Below are 17817 nucleotides of genomic sequence, written 5' to 3' on the forward strand. Positions count from 1 at the left end.
GGTGCCGGTTCCCTTGCTGGGCCCTGTGCCGTTTTGGTGCGTCCTGTTCCCAAACAGCCGTTCCCCCGAGCTCTAAGTAAAATCGATTTTTAAGTGAAACTATCTTTTATAATTGCCGGTGAAATGCCTTGTGGTTCTGGTAATGGATTTTGAACTGTGACAAGTCCCACTCGATGATCGGAACTGCAGCTCCGCGGATTATTTGAATGTGATTTAGGGAGCGTCGCTGGGCTGAACGGGCTGGAGCTGGAGCAAGGAGGGGCTGGGGCTGGCGCCGGGGTGACACGGCGACTGGCACCAGGGACCTTGGGCCATAAGAGGGGCACCCACAGCCCCTCTCCCCTCTGCAGAGCCACACAGGGCTCACGATGCTCGTGCTCAGTCCTCAGGAGCACGGAGCAAATTGGAGCAGGGCTCCCCGTTACTGGGCACTCTACAGGAAAGAGGGTGAGCTTCCAAGCATCCCTCCCCGGGCTCCCTGTGCATGCAGGTGTCCGTGCCCAGCTCCTCGCTCCAGCTGCTGCAGTGCTCCAGTGAGGCTGGTGCTGGTGTTTGGTGCCGCTAGAGGAAGGGGAGCAGGGGAGCAGGAGCCGTGTGAGGTACTGAGGCGATGAGCGCAGCGGTGTCTTCAGGGCTCCTGGTGCCATGGATTACCTGTGCCAGGTCTGCAGTGTCTCCGAGGCTGGCAGTGCCCCAGGTTTGGGCTTGTGACCCTTGCAGCAGCACAAGGAGGCTCGCTGGTGGCCTGGGTGGGCTCTGAGGAGGGCTCACTGCTGCACCAGGCCCCAGCGGTGAGCACCAGCTGGGCTGGGAGTCAGATTTGGAAGTCCCTGAGGTATTGGCCACCTGCTTTTTGCTGAGCACCGTGCCTTTCTTCGCCCTCCGCCAAGCAGGAGAGCGTTGGCAGCCAGCCCCAACCCCAGCCTCCCGCAGGGGTGGGCAGGATCTGGGCACGAGGGGAGGAGAGAAGGGCTCCAGCCACCCCGTTCCCTGCCAGCACGGCCCGTGCTGCGCGGCGGAAAGAGTTATCGACAAACAAGTTAGTGCCGTGAAAGAGAAATGCTGCCGCGCTTTGTGCAGCCGCCTCCCTGATCAATACCCGGCCATGGCTAAGCCGGCTGCCGACTGGATTGCAGATGATGGCTGCTGGGGTAATAAGAGCCCTGGGATCAACTGTCTCGGAGATTATTACAGGATGAGATGCTTCGCTGCCTCGCGGTGTTTACTGAAGATTTATATTCCCTGGGTGTGTATCGGGGGGTTGTCTTCCTGTGCTGCTCGGCGATTTCGGATGGTGCACACACCGTGCCGCTGCGGGGCACGTGGGGTTGTGGTGGCAGTCGCAGTTTGGGGTGCCCCAGGCGTGGAGGAGAGGCTTGTGCCGTGCTCCTTCCTCCATCCTGGAGGAGAACGGGCTGCCGGGGCGCATTCCTGCCCGGGCTGGGTGTTGCTTGGCTTCCTCTTGTTTGCTTTGAGCCTTCCCTTGTTAACCTTTTCCCTGTGTTTTGTTGCTTTTGGAGGAGGGCTGGGATGGCGCGAGGCGGTGCGAACCTCCGCGGCCCCGCGGCGAGGGGCTGTTTGCGTCTTCAGCACGGATCTCTCCTGCCAGCTGTTTGCTCAGGTGCTGCAGGTTAATGCACTTCGTGCCGCTCCGGAGGCGCTGAGATGAGGGTGATAACGGAGAGCGGAAGGGAAAATGAAGGCTTAGCAGCAGCAGCTCCCCACTGCAGCAAAACCAGCCGCTCGGGGGCTCTGGGGAGAAGTCAGAGCTGGGAAAAGCACCCCAGGCTCCCTCATGCACAGCGGGGAGGTAAAGAGGGTGCGAAGCCACATTTCCCAGTCTCTGCTCACCTTTCAGCTGGTGCTGAGCTGGAACAGCAGGAAATGCAGCTTGGAGCATGTTTCAATTCCTTCCCGTGTGCAGCGGATCGCAGCGTGGGTAGATTAATCTGTCTAAGCCTCCAGTTGATGTGTTTTTGTAGGGCACAGCAAAATGAACAAAAATCCTCAGCCCCCCTGTCCTACCCCAGCTCTGCAGCTCCCTGGGAGCCTCAGCACGGGTGTGGGTGCTTTATTTCCTTGGGGACGCGTGGGGCACCGGGGTGGCACTCCTGCTGTTCCGCTGCTTGGCCACCCATTGCAGAGGGTTTGCCGTAATCCTGTTCTATAAATCCAGCCTTGGCCTTGGGGCTCTCCGTGGAGCTCTCCAGTCTCTGCTCGGCTGCCTCCTGAGTTAAATCCACTGAGCTGAGCGAGTCGGGAACATCCTGGGCATACTTATGTGCCACGGCCGGGCTGGGAAGAGAGATGTAGCGGGGAGCATCGGGCCATTATTTGGGAAACCACAGGGCAAGCAGCAGCCCTGTACTCGGACGCAGGGAGCGGGGCCCTGGCAGGAGGAGTGCCCCATGAAGGCAGCCGGGGCGCGACGGAGACCCTGCAGGCCCCCCAACAAACAGTCGCTGTCGGGATCTTGAGAAAGCAATCCCTTGCAAATCTCCCGCTGGCCTTTTCTGCCCAGCAGAGCTGTTTCGGTTCAGTGTTTGCAGCCCCTAAATCTCCTCTCCATAGCCCTCAGTGGCTCCTTGGAGACGAACCGCGCTCCTCGGAGTGCGCCGGCCGGGGCAGTGCAGCCTGCTGGCAGTGTGGCCCTGTCCTCTGGCCACGCTGGCAGGTGGTTCACACCGCTGTGGTGTTTTTGGTATTTTTGGTAATTCCTCTAATCGTTCCTGCTGCTTGAACCGCACAAATAACAGCCACGTTTGTCCATGGAGGACACGGGACGAGCACCAACAGGGAGCAGCGATGGCACTGGGGTGGTGGAGCCCCGCTGCTTTTTCGGGAGCCAGTTTCCATTCACCCACTGGCCGTGTCTGCAGGCAGGGCTGTGCTCGGGCTGGCTGGGAGCCCGCACGAGAGCCCAGGGCACACAGAACTTGCTGCAGCAGCTCTTCGTGCCTGCGAGCGAGCAGCTTTCGGTGGCCCGAGCACCTCGGGCATCTGGCAGTCCCTGCACGCAGCGCGGCTGGAGATGGACCGATTGATCCGCAGCACTTGACAAATAATGGTTTAATCGTTAGTAAGGATTAGAAATAATCCTTCAGCTGTATCGATCACGATCACATTATTCACGATGAACTATTCCCTGAGCCTGCCTTTGTGGCCGGCCCCACCGGGCACCCCTCGCATCTTGGAGAGCTGGAGGGGGACAGTAGCGGGCAGCAGAGTGGCAGTGCCAGCCTCCCCCTTCCCTCCTCGAGCTCTCAGTCTCCAGCACCGTGTTCCTTTACCCCTGGAGCCAAAGGAGCCTGTGCAGGGCTGGCACAGCACCCTACTATGGCCATGCCACCCTACTGCCAGCTCCCCTATCCCTATAATGTACCGATTATCCAAAAAAAGAACATCTGGATTATTTTATTTCATTTTTTTGTAAACAAAGTTATGTCCAGATCCACTTGACAAATTAACATTTTCCAGTGGAAAAATATATTCCGCTGAAGTGCCTGTAGCGGGTGCGGCAGTCACTTAGTGCACCATTTGCAACACTGCAGGCACTTCGCACGAGGCAATGAATAGTTAAAGATGTCCATAAATCTTCCCCGGGCCCACAATAAACAAACATGCTCTTATCAAGTATAGAAAAATGCATATTTCATCACCGCTGCCTTAAATGCGACTCGGAATAAATGCTCGCCTTTAATCAGCCATCTCAGTGTATAAACAGAGCACAAAAGCTGCTGGGGAGGGGATGCGGGATTTGGGCCACAGCTTTTGCTAGCTGGAGCTGCAGGGCATCCTGCACACCACGCGCCAGCCCGTGGGGGCAAAACCGCCCCGAAAGGGAGAGATTCCTTGGCTTTTCTGTTTGGCCACCATGTCCCCGATCCTCTCCTCGCAGTGCCCCGAGCTGGAGGCGTTTAACTTCAGCACCCAGCCCATAGCTGCTCTCCCCCCATGGCCACCAGCTGTTGAAAGCAGGCGCTTTGGAAATCAAGATGAAAAAATAAGAAGAGATGAAATGAGGAGGTTCTGACCAGCCCGGGCTGAGATTGCGCTGTGCTGGAACACGCATTCCCGTGCGCCCGATAAGAACAAGCCGTGTTCTCCACGTGGCAAGATTCACATCTCTGCCTGCTCGGCCCCTGCGCTTCGCTGCGCTCCTGGTGCCTGGCGGAGGTGCTGAGCGATGAGTTGGCAACGCCGGGGTCTTCTCCCCTCCGTTGCACTTGGGTCTGGCTCGGCTGCTTCTGCAACTGAGCCCCGGGGCTGTGCCAGGAGCACTTTGGGTTAAGGCTGCTGCCCCGCTCTTGTAGGATCCTGGGGCTCAGGGGGTGTCAGTAATTTGGGGACCCGCCGATGACAGCGGTGCCCGGGGAGTGAGGGATTAGTACTGCAGCAGCGCCGGCTGCAGGGCACATCTGGGCTGGCTGCATGTCCCCACGATCCGTGAGCTCTCTCGGGAGCCTTCTTGGGATGACACAACGGCCTCATTAGCCTAATGGCTAATTAATATTGTACTGATCAGCCGAGCTGAGGTGGTGCAGCCCTGAGCGAGTTCAGGTGGCAGTGGTCCTGCCGGGGATGCCGGCTTGCTCCGAAGAGGGGAGCAGCGCAGCCCCTTGTGCCAGGCAGCCATTCCCCAGGCAGTGCTGCCCACGCCATCTCCTCCTGCCCCAGCCACGTCCCCTGCTGCCACCGGTGTGCCCCAGCTCGGCACGGGCACTGCCCGACTCGTGTCACGTTCTCCACGCTCACTTTTCCTCTCTCTCTTGCTTTGCAGAGGCTGGCCAACGCCGCGGAGAAGTTCCAGAAAGCCCACCACTGGCAGGACAACATCCGGGTAAGGCTCTGGCTCGCTCACCCCAACCTTCCTTCCACTTGCCCTCCTGGCCCCTGAGCTCCCCGAGGTGCTGGGGACGCTCACGGTGACACGCTCCATGTCCCCTTCCTGCTCCCTGTCCCTTGACCCTTCCCTCCTTGCTCCCCCTGATTTTTAAAGCGGGTGCTGCCCGTGCCACCTGGACGGCCCTGCCCAACCCCAGCCCTAACAAAAGCCAACAAAGCAGTTCTGGTGGGAGCAGGCAGAAGGTGAAGGTTGAACAAAGTCAAACGTTTTGGCACTGGGTACCAGGGAGGGGTTTTCAGGGTGGGAGCAGCCGGCCTGGCGCTGGCAGAGGGCAGGGGCTCACGTGCCAGCCCCGCCTGCGGCACCCGACAGCAATGCCAGGCAGGGCTGCTGCTGGGGGAAGGAGCAATCTCGGCTGGGAGAGGGAAGATGTTGTTTTAATGATTGCATTTGACTTTGTAATTATGGCAGTGATAACGCTCAGCGGGAATCTGAAGTATTCTGCCTGGAAATGCTCTCAGATTCTAGCAGTAATACAAAAGGAAGGAAAGATTGTTTTCCTTTCGGTGCAAACGGAGCCTACAATAAAAAAAACCTGAGCCACCCACCCCTTCCTCCAGGCCGGGCCGGATCCTGCCCTGCCACGGGACCCCCCTGCAGTAGCCATGGGGCCAGCCCTGCTGCCAGGCCCTTTTGGGGTGCCAGGGTGCTGGGGTGAGTGCTGCCCCTGGGAAGGACACAGCCGTCACCACCGGGCTCCCAGAACACATTCCTCTGTGTGACGAGCCCCAAGCTTGGTCACCAGTGGCATTTGTCAGGGAGGAACCTCTTCTCCTTCATTGCGCCGGTCCCTGCGTGTGGCTGGGGCTTTGCGCCTGCCCCTGCTGCTAGTCCATCACCAGCAAAGGGGGTTTGGCCAAACGAGAGTGGTTAGATGTCTCCACGGGACTTGCAAACAGAACCAAAGGTGGAAAGAGAAGTTGTGGAGGAGAAGAGAATAAGACCTGAAGCCAACTCCTGCTCTAGTAGACTCTCCTGCCGTTGGTGAAGGCAGCCACGTCAATGTCTCTTGCCTCAGTTACAAAAGGTGAGGTGTCCTCGCTGGCTGTCCCATTCTGCAGACAACTGTCATTGGTACCCACGGTCACCAAGGCCTTTCTGCGTGAAAGCGCTGCCGAATTACTGTCACTTCTTGCCTGAAGATGAGTGGAGGAGACATTAAGAGGATAACAAGATTGGGTGAGCACAGCAGCTGGGGTTGGATGCCCCTCCAAGCTCAGTAGGACCTTGAGCTGTGGAAGAAAACCTCCCCTGGGTCTGTCCCTCAGCAGTTACGCAGGTTTTAGCCCAAATTTCCTCCCATCTTACACAGAAACGGCTGGCTTGGAGTTTAGATGCTTCAGGTCCGGGCGAGGTGGATGCTCAGTTTTTCAGCGCCTGGCTGATGGAAAACCCACATTTGGCGCCGCTCCTTCTGTCAGGTCGTTTGTCCCCAGAGCCACCCGTGCTCAGGGCAAGCAGAGCCAAAGCAAGGACACCGGGGTGCTTCTGCTCATCCCTGCAGGAGCCGCGGGTGGCTGCCGTGCCGCAGGTCCCCCTCTGCAGCCCCAAATCGCTCCCTCTCCTCCCAGGGCGGTCTTGGTGATGGAAAACCACGCCAGGAACAGCCCCAGCGCTGGGGAGCTCCTGGCTCATTTTGCCATTCGCGGCACAAACCTTTCAGAAATCTACTTTCGCAGGAAAAAAAAAATATATTTTTAACAGCACCGCTTGCCACCACTTAATCAAGGTAATTAGGAGCGAGTCACCCAGAAACAATGTGCGGCGATGCGTCACCACGGAGCTCGCCGCAGCTTTATCAGGACAGCCCAGAGCAGGCTGGGGCGCTTGATGGACCGGCGGCTGCAGGGTTTTGCGAGCCACCAGGTCGAGCGTGCCACCTCCCGGCCCTCCGCATCCCTCCTGCCCTGCTGCACGCCGGGGCTGTGCCGGGCCCTGCCGCGGGGACACCCACGGGTGACGAGGAGCACGCAGCGCCCACGGTGTCACCGCTGGCCGCAGCTCCCCCGCCGGGCGGCTGGCTGGCTGGGGCCACAGCTCTCCCTTCCCCTCGCAGCGTGTCATTTTATAACCCCAAGCTGGAGTTTATGACAGATTGCACCGAGCGCGGTTATTTTTGTGTTTCCATCTGACTGCGTGACGGCAGATGCTGAGTGTTTGCAATGCATTAGTGCTAATGGCAGGACCATTAAACATTAGAGTCGCTCGCTGCAGATGGGTTGCTATGGAAGTTCAGGGGAAAATGAAACAAGAGCAGGAGCGCAAACGGCTGCTAGGCTGCTTCCAGCAGTCGCTCAGAACCGATCTCTGCACGCAAAGTTTCTTTTCCTCGCTGGTGCTGGGCTTTTTGGTTTTCCCCCCTGCGTGCCCCTCCCAGACCTCAGCAGCAGGCGCAGGAGCAGCGGTGCCAACCCCAGCCTGGGCGCAGGGCAGTGACCGCCAGCCGGTGGTGGCAGCCGAGCCCGTGGGCACAGGGACCGTGGCCAGATCTGGAGGATGAAGTCAAAGGCGCAGCCTGCAAAATGCTTCTCAGGGCAGCGTGGTGGCCGCGTGTCGGTTTTTTGGACGGCCAGAGCTATTTGTCCCTTTAAGGGACACTTAGACCCTGCAGAAAGCCAAGCCCACGTTTATGTGCACTTGGCAGGATTATATAAATTGCCTTTAAAAGTTGACTTCTTTATAAGCCATTTTCTGCTTCATAAAATGTTTATTACTGTTGTTTTTCTCCCAGTTCTTCTTCCTCACTGCATTTTTTCACTGCTACACCAGAAAGCTCTCCTCTTCCTCCTGCTGCCCCTCTGCCTCCCCTCTCTCCCTGTGTTTCAGGTACAACGTGCTTCTCTTCGGGCTCCATCCCAGTGGCAGGGAAATCGTCTCAGGATTTAACTCCCCTCGCAGGGCTCGGCACATTTCAGCACCACGTTCTCTGTGCTGTTTTGTCCCTGCTTCTCCGAGCGTGCGATTTATGGGACAGCTTCCCCGTAACAAGCCCACATGCCACCCCTTTATGACGGGCGTATTTCCCAAGCAGATTCCCACCTAGCATGCTCACCGAGCTGCATTGGGCTGGCGTGATGGCGTAATTTACACCCAGTGCTTGCCATGGTGAGGACGTGGGGGTTTGTGCTGCATGCACCTTGCCTGGGGCTGCTCCAGCGACCCCAATCGGGGCGCTTGAAGGGGTCGGTGCCCTGCAGACCCTTTCTCATGTAAGAGCACTTGCCACCCGCTGAGCTGCAGGTAGAGCGGGCTGCAAGAAGGGGCTGTCAGAAACGTCACTCCAGGAAATGCCATTTTTATTTCTCCAGCAGGGTTTTTCTTCTCTGGGCTTTTGCTGCCCAAAATGGTCCCGCTCGGAGCCGCCGAGCAGCTCAGCCACAGAGAGGCACGCCAGGTGGTGGGCAACCAAACAGCAGGCTTTAGGCACAGGGTGAAGCACGGCGCTTTCTGCTCGGGGTAGGTTTGGGGTCGCCGTGCCGTGCCACAGAGGCGGCAGAGGGAGCCCAGGCCTCCCTGCAGCCCCGCGGTGCTCCCTCCATCAATAATTCCCACGTGCAAACAAGGAAGCAAATAACAAAGCCCAGATAATTTCAAGCTCCATTAGAAACGAAACTCAGGGGAAAACGGGATCACTGTTTGCCAAATGGGGAAGGACAGGATGAATAGCAGAGATTTCTCTCCCAGGCTCTCGGTGGGGACTGCAGAAGAGCCCGGCACGGTGGTGGGGGAGCGCGGCTGGGTGCCCTGCTCCGTGCCTGCACCGCGCCGTGCCGAGATGCTGCTGGCTGGTTCTCTCTCTCCCCCGGTTTGCTGTTTTCCAGGGCTGCACCAGGCTTGGCGTTCAAAGCCTCCTTAGAAGGGCAAATGCAAGTTCCTTATCCCCGTTTCATTTTTCTCCTCCTTTAATTACAGATCCTACTTATCGGCTGAGAACAGAAAGATCGTCGCCGTAACCTTGCACTTGCCCTTGTAGAAGGTTTACCTAAAAAGTTAGAAAATAAAATCAAATACTCTAATTTGCAGTCGTCTTGCCATTTCAAACCCAGTTTTCATTACAGCACAGAAAGTGCATTGAAGCTGTGTTTATAACCCCCTTTTAGATAACAAATCACATTTTCTTTTGGCTGGCGAGTGTGTAGAATTGATATTTTTTTTTTCAGTTTAATGGGTTTGTGTGTTCAGGAATGATCTCCATCAACTGAGAGTCTTTATTGTGTTTGATATAATGTCAGCTTTCATTACGCTCTGAGAATTACTGTGTTAAAGCACCAACCTTGCTGTAGAGCCATTCTGGCCAAAAGTAGAACAAGAAAATCATTCACAAAAAAACGCGGGGCCGGGCTGTTCGCTCTCCAAAGAAGTGGACATGCCTCGAGGGGCTCCTCTCACCCTGTTGGCATGGGATGGACTGTGCCGTGGGCACGCCAGCTGCCAGCTCTCCTCTGCACCATGCCGTGCCGTGCCGTGCCCCATGGGGCAGGGTATCCCGGTACCCAGGGGCGCTGCCGTCCCCGTGGTGCCCAGGAGGGAAGAGGCAGGCACATGAGGACGGGAGGTGCCGCGTGGTGACGGATGGTCGGCGAGGCGTGATCAGATCAAGCGTCTTCTTGGGGAGATGAGAGGAGTGTTGACGGGTCACTTAAATATTTCCCCAGCTCTGTCAGAGAGGCAGAGGGAGGAAATTGCTTTTTTTTTTTAAAAAAAAAAAGATGCCAAGGGAGATTATGATGCCTGCTTCCACCTGTCCTTGGGAATGGGCTGCGCTGCTAAATGCGCTGAGGGGGCTGGCATGGAGGGGCCTGCGAGGGGAGATGTTCTGGTGCATCCGACAGCCCGTGGTGGCTGTGCCTTGGCAAGATGCATCACAGCGTGGAAAATGAACGGCGGCTGTGAGTAATGCCCTGTCCCTACCCTGCCCCACACACTGGCGAGAGCTGCACCAAGCGCCGGGGGCTGGCTTGCGTAGGAAAGGTGCATTTATACGCAAATCCTGTTGTTATTTCTGTGTGCTTAATGGGTCAGGGACACAAAGAACTCTGTAAATATTTACTGCCCGTTATAAATGCTGATGGCAGTGGAAGGAGCTGTGTGTGAGCGGAGTGGCTGGCGCTTTGCGGGCGCACCGGCTCCCTTTGCTCTCCCCAGGCGCTGGTGGCACCAGCCCCAGGCCAGGAGGGCCGGGCTGTGCCCGGGTCTGAGCAGCCACCAAGCACCAAAACCTGGCCCGTGAGGCTCCAGCGTGTCCTGGGTCATGGCACAAACCATCCCCATCCCCCGGCTCTGTCTTCCCCACCACCCTCCGAGTTGCTCCTAGCGGCCTCGGAGGCAAACCGATGCAGGATTTGGTTCTTCCCGAGCTAATTAAGTCTGGAAAGAGATTTCGTGGCCACAGGGGTCACCCACCCATGCTGCTCGGCAGAATGAAACCCACGGCCGGGGGGCTGAGAGGGACCAAAGTCAACGCAGCGCAGCGGGAGCTACCTGCACAGTCTCGTTTAGGAGCCGCAGTGCCCCCAGGGTTTAGGATTAGCAGAATGACCCTTAGGAGACACCAGCAAGAAATCCAGAGGGGGACGGCAGATCCACGGGAGAAGCATTAGATCAGCTCGGGTGAGAAAAGCTGGAGAAAGAGCTCTGGAGCCCAGCATGAGCGCAGGTGTCAAAGGCTTCAGCTGTGCTCTCAGCTGCTGCAGAAGTGACTGGAGGCTGTAGTTCACCCTAGTGAGTGTGGGGTGCCCAGCGTACCCACTTTGACCAGGCACCACTGCCCTGGGGAGCGGGCTGAGCCCATGGCATGGGCTGCAAAGTGCCCAAAGCGCCTCGTCCCTGTCGGGGAGGTGCCAGCCATCCCACAAACACGAGTGCTGCAGCTGCAGCCTCCATCCCAGGCTTCTGTGGGATGGTTGCTGCAGCTCCATCCCGCAGAAGAGACGTGCACCACTGGCCACCTCGTCGGGCTGATAACACCGTGGCTTCAACCCCGCCGGGCTGCAGCGCTGCCATCAGGGCGCTGACCTTTCCAGTGTTATTTTTAGTTGCTGGAACTGTGAAAAAAAAAAAAAAATCCTATTTCAGTGCCTGTGGAGACTGGGGAGGAGATGGTGCCCTCTCCCCACGGGCTCTCCACTGTGCTGGCACCGGAGCCTTTCCAGCCCTGGTTCTTGTCCTTGTGTTTCGGAGCTCAAACCTCCTCTCCGAGCGCGTGGCGCGGCTCTCAGTGCTGGAACAGCATCCTCTCGAGCAGCTGGAGAGGAATCGGCTTGTAGCTCTCAAGCAGCTCACAGGCTGCTTTAATTAATTAGCTTCTCATGTAGGGGCTGAGCTGGAGGAGCGGGAGCACTGGGGCTGTTCGGGAGGACCCAGGGGAGACACGCGGGGCTGGGGTCCCCAGCAAGACACTGGCCCGGAGCAGCCCCACAGCCCCATCCAGGAGGGGACCCCAAAATGTGAGGGCTTGGTGCCAGCACCCTGCTTCCTGGGTGGCTTCACCAGCTTGTGCAGATTGCTCCGTGATTGCGCTTAGCTCCCAAGGTAATTTCCAGGTACCTGAAGACTAAAATTACCCCGTGCTTCTCCTGTAGCGATGCTCGCGGTGCCATCACGCAGCTGCTGCGGGGGGTGGCGGGGGAGCACACGGGCAGTTAACCCAGTGCCTGCCTCCCCTTAACCAGTTCAAACCAGCAAAGTGCTCCTGCACAGGCTCATTGGCAAGAGGAGAGGGCTCTGCTTGGGGGCTCTCACCCCGAAATCCCTCAATATCTTCCCCCACTTGTTTTCTTTATTGGTATTTATTCTGAAAGACTCCAGAAATACCAGTGCTATTTACACAGGCCATGTGCTTGATTTAATGTGGACCAGAGGAGGAGGAAGAGAGGATTATGTGAAGAAGAAGAACGTGGCTTTAAAGGCAAATATGAGGGAGAGGAAATTGTGGGGCTCCCTGCTTCCCCTCGGGAGATGCCAGCATCCCTGGGATGGCTGCGAGGGGCACGGGATGGGGTTGCGGTGACGTTGGCTGTCCTGCACAGACCTCATTCGAGGCATGGAGTGGGGACAGGAGGGCACCCGACTGCTCCTGGCGTCATCAATGCCGTGGTTTAGGACTCCCCAGCCATGGGAGAGGTCCCTGCTCCCCATGGACCCGTGACACCGGGGCCAGTTCTTCCCCTCACCACCACGGGAGCGGGGCCGCCGTGTGCCAGCGGGGAAGGGAGCTTTTTGGAGGAGCCAACGGGAGATAAAATGAATAACAAAGCACCTTCTGGATGGCTGTTGTTAGTCACACTCACTTCTGATTAAAGATCATTAGACATGAAATTAGCTCGTTTGTGTTACGGGTCTCCCAGGGGTTCCTTTAATTACGGCGTGCAGATGGCCGCAGACCTGGGGGGACGCGGCGCAGGCAAGGGGCAGGGGCGTGCGCGGGGCCGCGGCGGTGCGAGGAGGGTGCCGGGAGGCCATCCGCAGAGAAATTAATTTTTTTCCCTCTTCTTGTTGTTGTAAACCCCTCAGCATTTCACAACAAATCACAGATAATTAATAAGTACATTCCCTTAATGACTAGGCTTTTTAATAGCAGAAATTGGAAGATGCTGCTTCGTGGTGGGTTTTTTTTCTATCACTTTCCCCTCTCGGCTCTTCCTTATTGCGGCAGTCGGAGCCGGAGGGGCTGCAGAGGAGGATGCTGAAGCCACCGTTGGCAGTCCCCATCCTGCTGGGGCGTCACCAGGAGCAGTGAGCCGGGGTGCTGAGCGTGCTGGGGACAGCCACACTGTCCCCCGTCCCCAATTCTGGTTGCACGGCCGCCCCAGGCTTTCCTCCAGCAGCCACTAGGGGCTTTGCGCCAGCCTCACTCCCCTCCTGGGTGGCTCAGCGATCTGCCCCCATCTCCTTAAGCTGGGTTTCCATCCTCCTTGGCTACTCTGAGCGTGGCTGACTTGCCTCTTTAGATAATAGCAGCGCGGAGCATCGCAGGGGAGAGGGCTGGTTGTGCGCGGCGGCTGCTGCGGGCTGCTGGAGCAGCAGACAGACGTGTCACCCCGCCATCGCCGCCTGCCTTCACGCTCGCATCCCTGCACGCAGAAGAGAGCCCCCAAGTGCCCTTTAATTACCCCTTTTGATGGGAGATGAAATTCTGTTTTGACAGTATTACCGCTCCCTGAATTGCCTGCCTCTTTATGAATGTTATCAGCTGCCTCACGTCCTAGCAGGCAGGCAAGAGGAGTCTGAGCAGACCTTTCTGCCTAAATAGCTTCTAAATACCCCAAATTAACGGCGCGCATTTGTGTGGAAGCGGGGATGCTGCTCGCCAGTTTCAGGCACACGGGAAGGAAGGGACGGCCACCCCGCTGCGCTCCTCTGCCCGGCTCTGCCGCAGCATCCCGGCTGCGGGGACGCTCAGCCGTGTGCCACACCGGTGGCACTGTCCCGGGGCTGTTTGGCCACGCAGGAGGCAGCCAGGTCCTCGGAGGGCAGGCACGGGACATGGAGGGTTCCAGCACCGTCCCCGTGACAGCCTGGGGCAGGCGGTGCGGTGTCCCCAGCAGTGCAGTGGCTGGTGGAGGCGCAGAGGGATGGGTGAGAGGGAGCGGGGGTGGTGACGGGGACCCCCGGGGGTCCTCCCGCGATGGGCACTAACCCAGCTCCCCCCTCTCTCTGCAGGAGGAAGACATCGAGTACTACGACTCCAAGGCAGACACGGAATACGTGAGTACCGTGAGTACCGTGAGTACCCCTGCTGCGCCGCGGGCACGGGCTCCTCCCTGCGACCCTCTCTGGGGCTGTCCCACACCGCTGGCGGGGCTGCCCCGGGGGTCCCAAGCTCCGCGGTGGGCACAGCATGGCCGTCCTCATCCATCTGTCCCCCGGCGCTGGGCCCGGGAGCAGCCGGGTGGGCAGGTCCCTCTGCTGCTGCCAAAGTTTCTAAAATTAAAGCCGGCATCTGAAATTCAAATGAAGAGCAAATCTTTAATTAGAGACCGAAGCTAATTCTCTGCCCCCCTCCCGGCACAGCCGTCCTGTGATTTCTGGCAATCAGGGTTTGAAATCCGCACCCGACAGCTCCGTGCTGCCCGTGCTCCCGAGGGGGCTGGCGTTCGCCCGCGTCACCCATGCTGGTGGCACGCTGGGGACACGATCAGCAGGGCCAGATCCTGCCTGCTGCTGTACGGGCCCTGCCAGGAGCAAAGTCTGACCTGGGCTTGGGCAAGCCCAGGGCGGGTTTTGCATCCTCACTGCATCCCACCACGACTGTCCCCTGCATTAAAGCAGATTTTGGGTCAAAAGTGGAGAAAAGGAGATGGATGCTGAAATAAAAAAGGAGGGAGATGATACCAGAAGGTCTGAATCGAACTAAATAGCGGCCTTTCCATCTTTTCTTTATTTTGCCTCAATTCTTATATTTAAATTGAGTAGGATCTGGCTGAAATGAAGTTAGTTCTGATAGACAAAGCCTATTCAATGTAACTGGGACTTATTCACCAGCCTTATGCCACGTTTTAACAAGGGGGAGGAAGAAATGAGCTTCCTATTCATTTTGCTCGCACTATCTTCCTAAACAGATTTTGGATTTCGTAGTGGTTTTTAACAACTGGGATAGCAGAAAATTTTCCTGGGGGACCACACGGCTCTCCACACGTTTACAGAAGCAAAGTTTTCACCGTTTCCTGCTAGCAAGGGATGCAAAATTCATCCATGGAGAAGCGTTGAAATCAGCAGCCACTCCCGGCTGGGTACCACAGGCAGAGCAGCGCAGAAATGAAGCGATTTTCAGTTTTTATTATTCTGTGTGTGGCAGGGGATGATGCCAAAATCAGGCCAGCGTCCTCGGGGATGTGCTGTTCTCTGCTGGAAGGGTTTCCCGGGCTGTAAAGCTGGGTTTTGCTGCTGCAGTTGCAAAGTTGTCTCCGTGGCACGGCAGCACCCATCGGGGCCTGGTGTCTGCCCTGTGGGGGGACATCTGTGCAAGCCCCAGCCCTCGTCCCATCCCTGTGCCCTGCAGGACTGATCCCCCTGCAGTGCCTCTGGCAGCAAACCTGGGCTTCGTGCTGGGTGGCTCTGCTGACCCTGCGGCACCCAGAGGTGGCAGGGCTGGAGGGGGGCTTTGCTGCGGCCACGCAGGGGGCTCGGAGTCATTTCTGGGCTGGGAAATGCAGATTTGTGCCAGCTGAACGTGCCCGTGGCGAGGAGCAGAACTCGGCACTTAGAGCAATTAGAGGTCGGAGCTTTTCATTTTGTCGCCCTCTGAACAGAATATTTTCGCTTCTCCAAGACATTTGGGGATCTGCTCCTCGTGGTGCCCGGTGGCTGCAGGGCTCAGCCATGGTCCTGCTGCCCCAGCACCCGGAGCACCCCCTGCCCACCTTCCCCCCCTCGCCAGCCCCGGCACCGCTCATCGGCTGCACGGAGGGGAGGGAGGAGGGGGAACGAGCCCTGAAATGTCAGCAGCAGATGAAGGGGGTTGGAAAATTTAATCTTCCAACTTCCTCGACTCATGTGACATTTGGATTTCCTCCCGATAAGCTATCAGCCTGAGAAGTTTCTTTCTTTTGCCTTTTTTCTTCTTTTTTTTTTCCCTCCCCCCCCCCCTTCTTCTCTCCTCTGGCTGGTAATTTAAAAATAAATGGTCTAGAAAGATCTCTAAACAGTACCTTTGGCAAAGATTAAAAAAAAAAAAGAGAGAGAGAAGGGGGATCGGGGAGCCGGCTAGCAGGAGAGGCTGATTGTTATTTATAACCTGTGCTGCTGTAAAAGCAGGAACGTGGCTGGAGAACGCGCTGCCTGCCTCCCTGGCATTAAATTGCTGGATTTCAGGAAAAGCTGAGGAATTTAAGGTGGAGAAGAGCCCTTCTGCAAGTGCCTGGGGTCCCTCAGCCGGTGCCATGGGCCTTGCTGTGGGAGCAGAGGGCAGCCCCGCGGCCCCCACCTCGCTCCCTCCCCACCCCGTCTCACCGCCCAGAATCTGGCCTTTCTGGCAAAAGTAAGAAAAAAAACCCCACCCCCTCATTTCCTAGTGCTGAGGATGAAATGCTGCCGGGCCCCAGGAGGAGCAGGGCGTGCTGTCACCACCTCTCCTCCCCGCCACCTTGTGTGACCTTGGCGCTGCTCGGGGCCTGCTGCGGGGCCTGCAGCCACCCGCGGCCTCGTGCTCGGCGTCTTCATCAGCCCGAGCAGCCGCAGCGCCTGGAAATTCACATTTCGCCGGTTTTTGATGCGGATCGGTGGGAAATTTCCACAGATGATGAGAGATTTTGGGGTGATCTGCCCTTGCTAAGGGCTGCGGGTAGGATGGGGGTGCCGGGGTGTACCCGGCATGGCGAGGAGGGACGAGGCGGCGGGGCCGAACCCACAGGCCGCATCAGCCGGGCGTTTGTCATCGGCGCTGACATTTAAGCAGCCCTCATTAGCGGCGGTGGCTCGTTCCCATGGAGATGGACGGGGGCGTTCGCATCCGCTGGAGCTGCCTCGCTGAGGCACAGCAGGGCTGTGCCAGGTCATGAGGCCCAAACCCCAAACTGCAGCGGGGGCGCCGCTCCTCTGTGCCCCCCGTCCATCGGGAGCAGATGGAAAGGGAATCGCCAGTGGTGAAATTCGGGGTAAAACCTGCCCAAAGTGCTGGTTCCTGGGTGTTCCTCACTGATCTGGGGAACACAGGGGAGAAAAACTACAGAATCATGGAATTGTCTAGGCTGGAAGAGACATCCAAGATCCCCTAGTCCAAGCTCTGACCTAACACTAACAGTCCCCACTAAACCATATCACCAAGCTCTACATCCAAACGTCTTTTAAAGACCTCCAGGGATGGGGACTCAACCTCTTCCCTGGGCAGCCCATCCCAATGCCTCACAACCCTTTCGGTAAAGAAGTTTTTCCTAATATCCAACCTAAAACACCCTGAAACAGACTAGAAACTAGAAACAGGCCGTGGCTTTCCAGCCAGCTCCTAAAGCCCTGGAGGTGGTGAAAGTTCCCAGCACGACAGCTCCTGGCTGAAGCAATAAATGGGTGTGATACCGAGGCATTGCCAAAGAAAAGGCTTCTAGCGGGGTGTATCGAATAAGGCATTCAGATCTGTAGCATCTGTGTATGTTCTGTTGGACATATCGTCACATTTCAAAGATAAAATAGATGTTTTGGAGTCCTTGTGAAAGGAAATGATGAGAAACGCTGCAAAATCCAGCTAGGGACCCGGCAAGGTGCTCTCAGTTAAAGCGATGTAAATCCAGGAGAGCTTGAATCATTTTCTCCTTTGCTCTAATCCACCAATTTAATGTGGGATTTCTTCCCCTGGCCCCATCCATGTGGTTTCCTTCAGCCCAATCCAGCACCGAGGTGCTGCTGCCCCTGCCTGGGCTGGCGATGGCTTCGGGCAGCTTCATCTGGGCAGCGATGACCCCATCCCAGGAGCCAAATTCCGCCTGGCTTCAACAGGGCTATCTCAGCTGGGGTCAGGAGATTTATGGATAAAGGGTAAACGTAGCTCGGATAACATCAGCTCGCCGTGGGTCTGCTTGCTGTAGGGGTGTCAGTGATGCATGAAGTGTCCTGTGTACAGATAGCTGCGTATTTGTCTCCGAGATCTATACATACGCCTCTTTACAGCTACATGAATGAGAGCAGCCAGACAGCACCGAACCTCGGAGAATACAAATTAGCCCCTCGCATGTGGGTGATATCAGGGAATAATGATAAACACGGGACCGGGAATTATATCCAGGGGTTCTGGCTCCGGTGACACTGTGAATAAACTCAGCAGTGCGGGGGGAAGAGCGGGGAATTGATGTTCCTGCTGGCGGGGGTGAGGCTGGGGGTCGCCAGGGCTCGGGAGGGGATTTTTGGGTGGCAAAGCAGAGGTTTGGGTGCTGCAGGCACCCCAGGGCAATGGCTTTGTCCAGAGTTTGCCAAATCCCTCC

At 57.3% G+C, this 17817-nt stretch overlaps 1 protein-coding gene across 7 annotated transcripts in view; it reads left to right on the forward strand.

The window, feature by feature from the left end:
* CACNA2D2 (calcium voltage-gated channel auxiliary subunit alpha2delta 2) overlaps positions 1-17817 on the forward strand; it is a 168481-nt gene that overhangs the window by 127921 nt on the left and 22743 nt on the right. For 3 of the 7 annotated variants that reach the window (XM_072044169.1, XM_072044171.1, XM_072044173.1), the window contains 2 exons: positions 4781-4840; positions 13568-13621. In XM_072044169.1, the coding sequence (XP_071900270.1) occupies positions 4781-4840; positions 13568-13621 (114 nt within the window). Of the gene's footprint in view, positions 1-975; positions 1247-4780; positions 4841-13567; positions 13622-17817 lie in introns of those variants that run through there. The other 4 variants (XM_072044170.1, XM_072044172.1, XM_072044175.1 and 1 more) reach the window with 3 other exon arrangements.

The sequence above is a fragment of the Anas platyrhynchos genome, chromosome 13 (genome assembly GCF_047663525.1).
Source record: "Anas platyrhynchos isolate ZD024472 breed Pekin duck chromosome 13, IASCAAS_PekinDuck_T2T, whole genome shotgun sequence".
Taxonomy (NCBI): domain Eukaryota; kingdom Metazoa; phylum Chordata; class Aves; order Anseriformes; family Anatidae; genus Anas; species Anas platyrhynchos.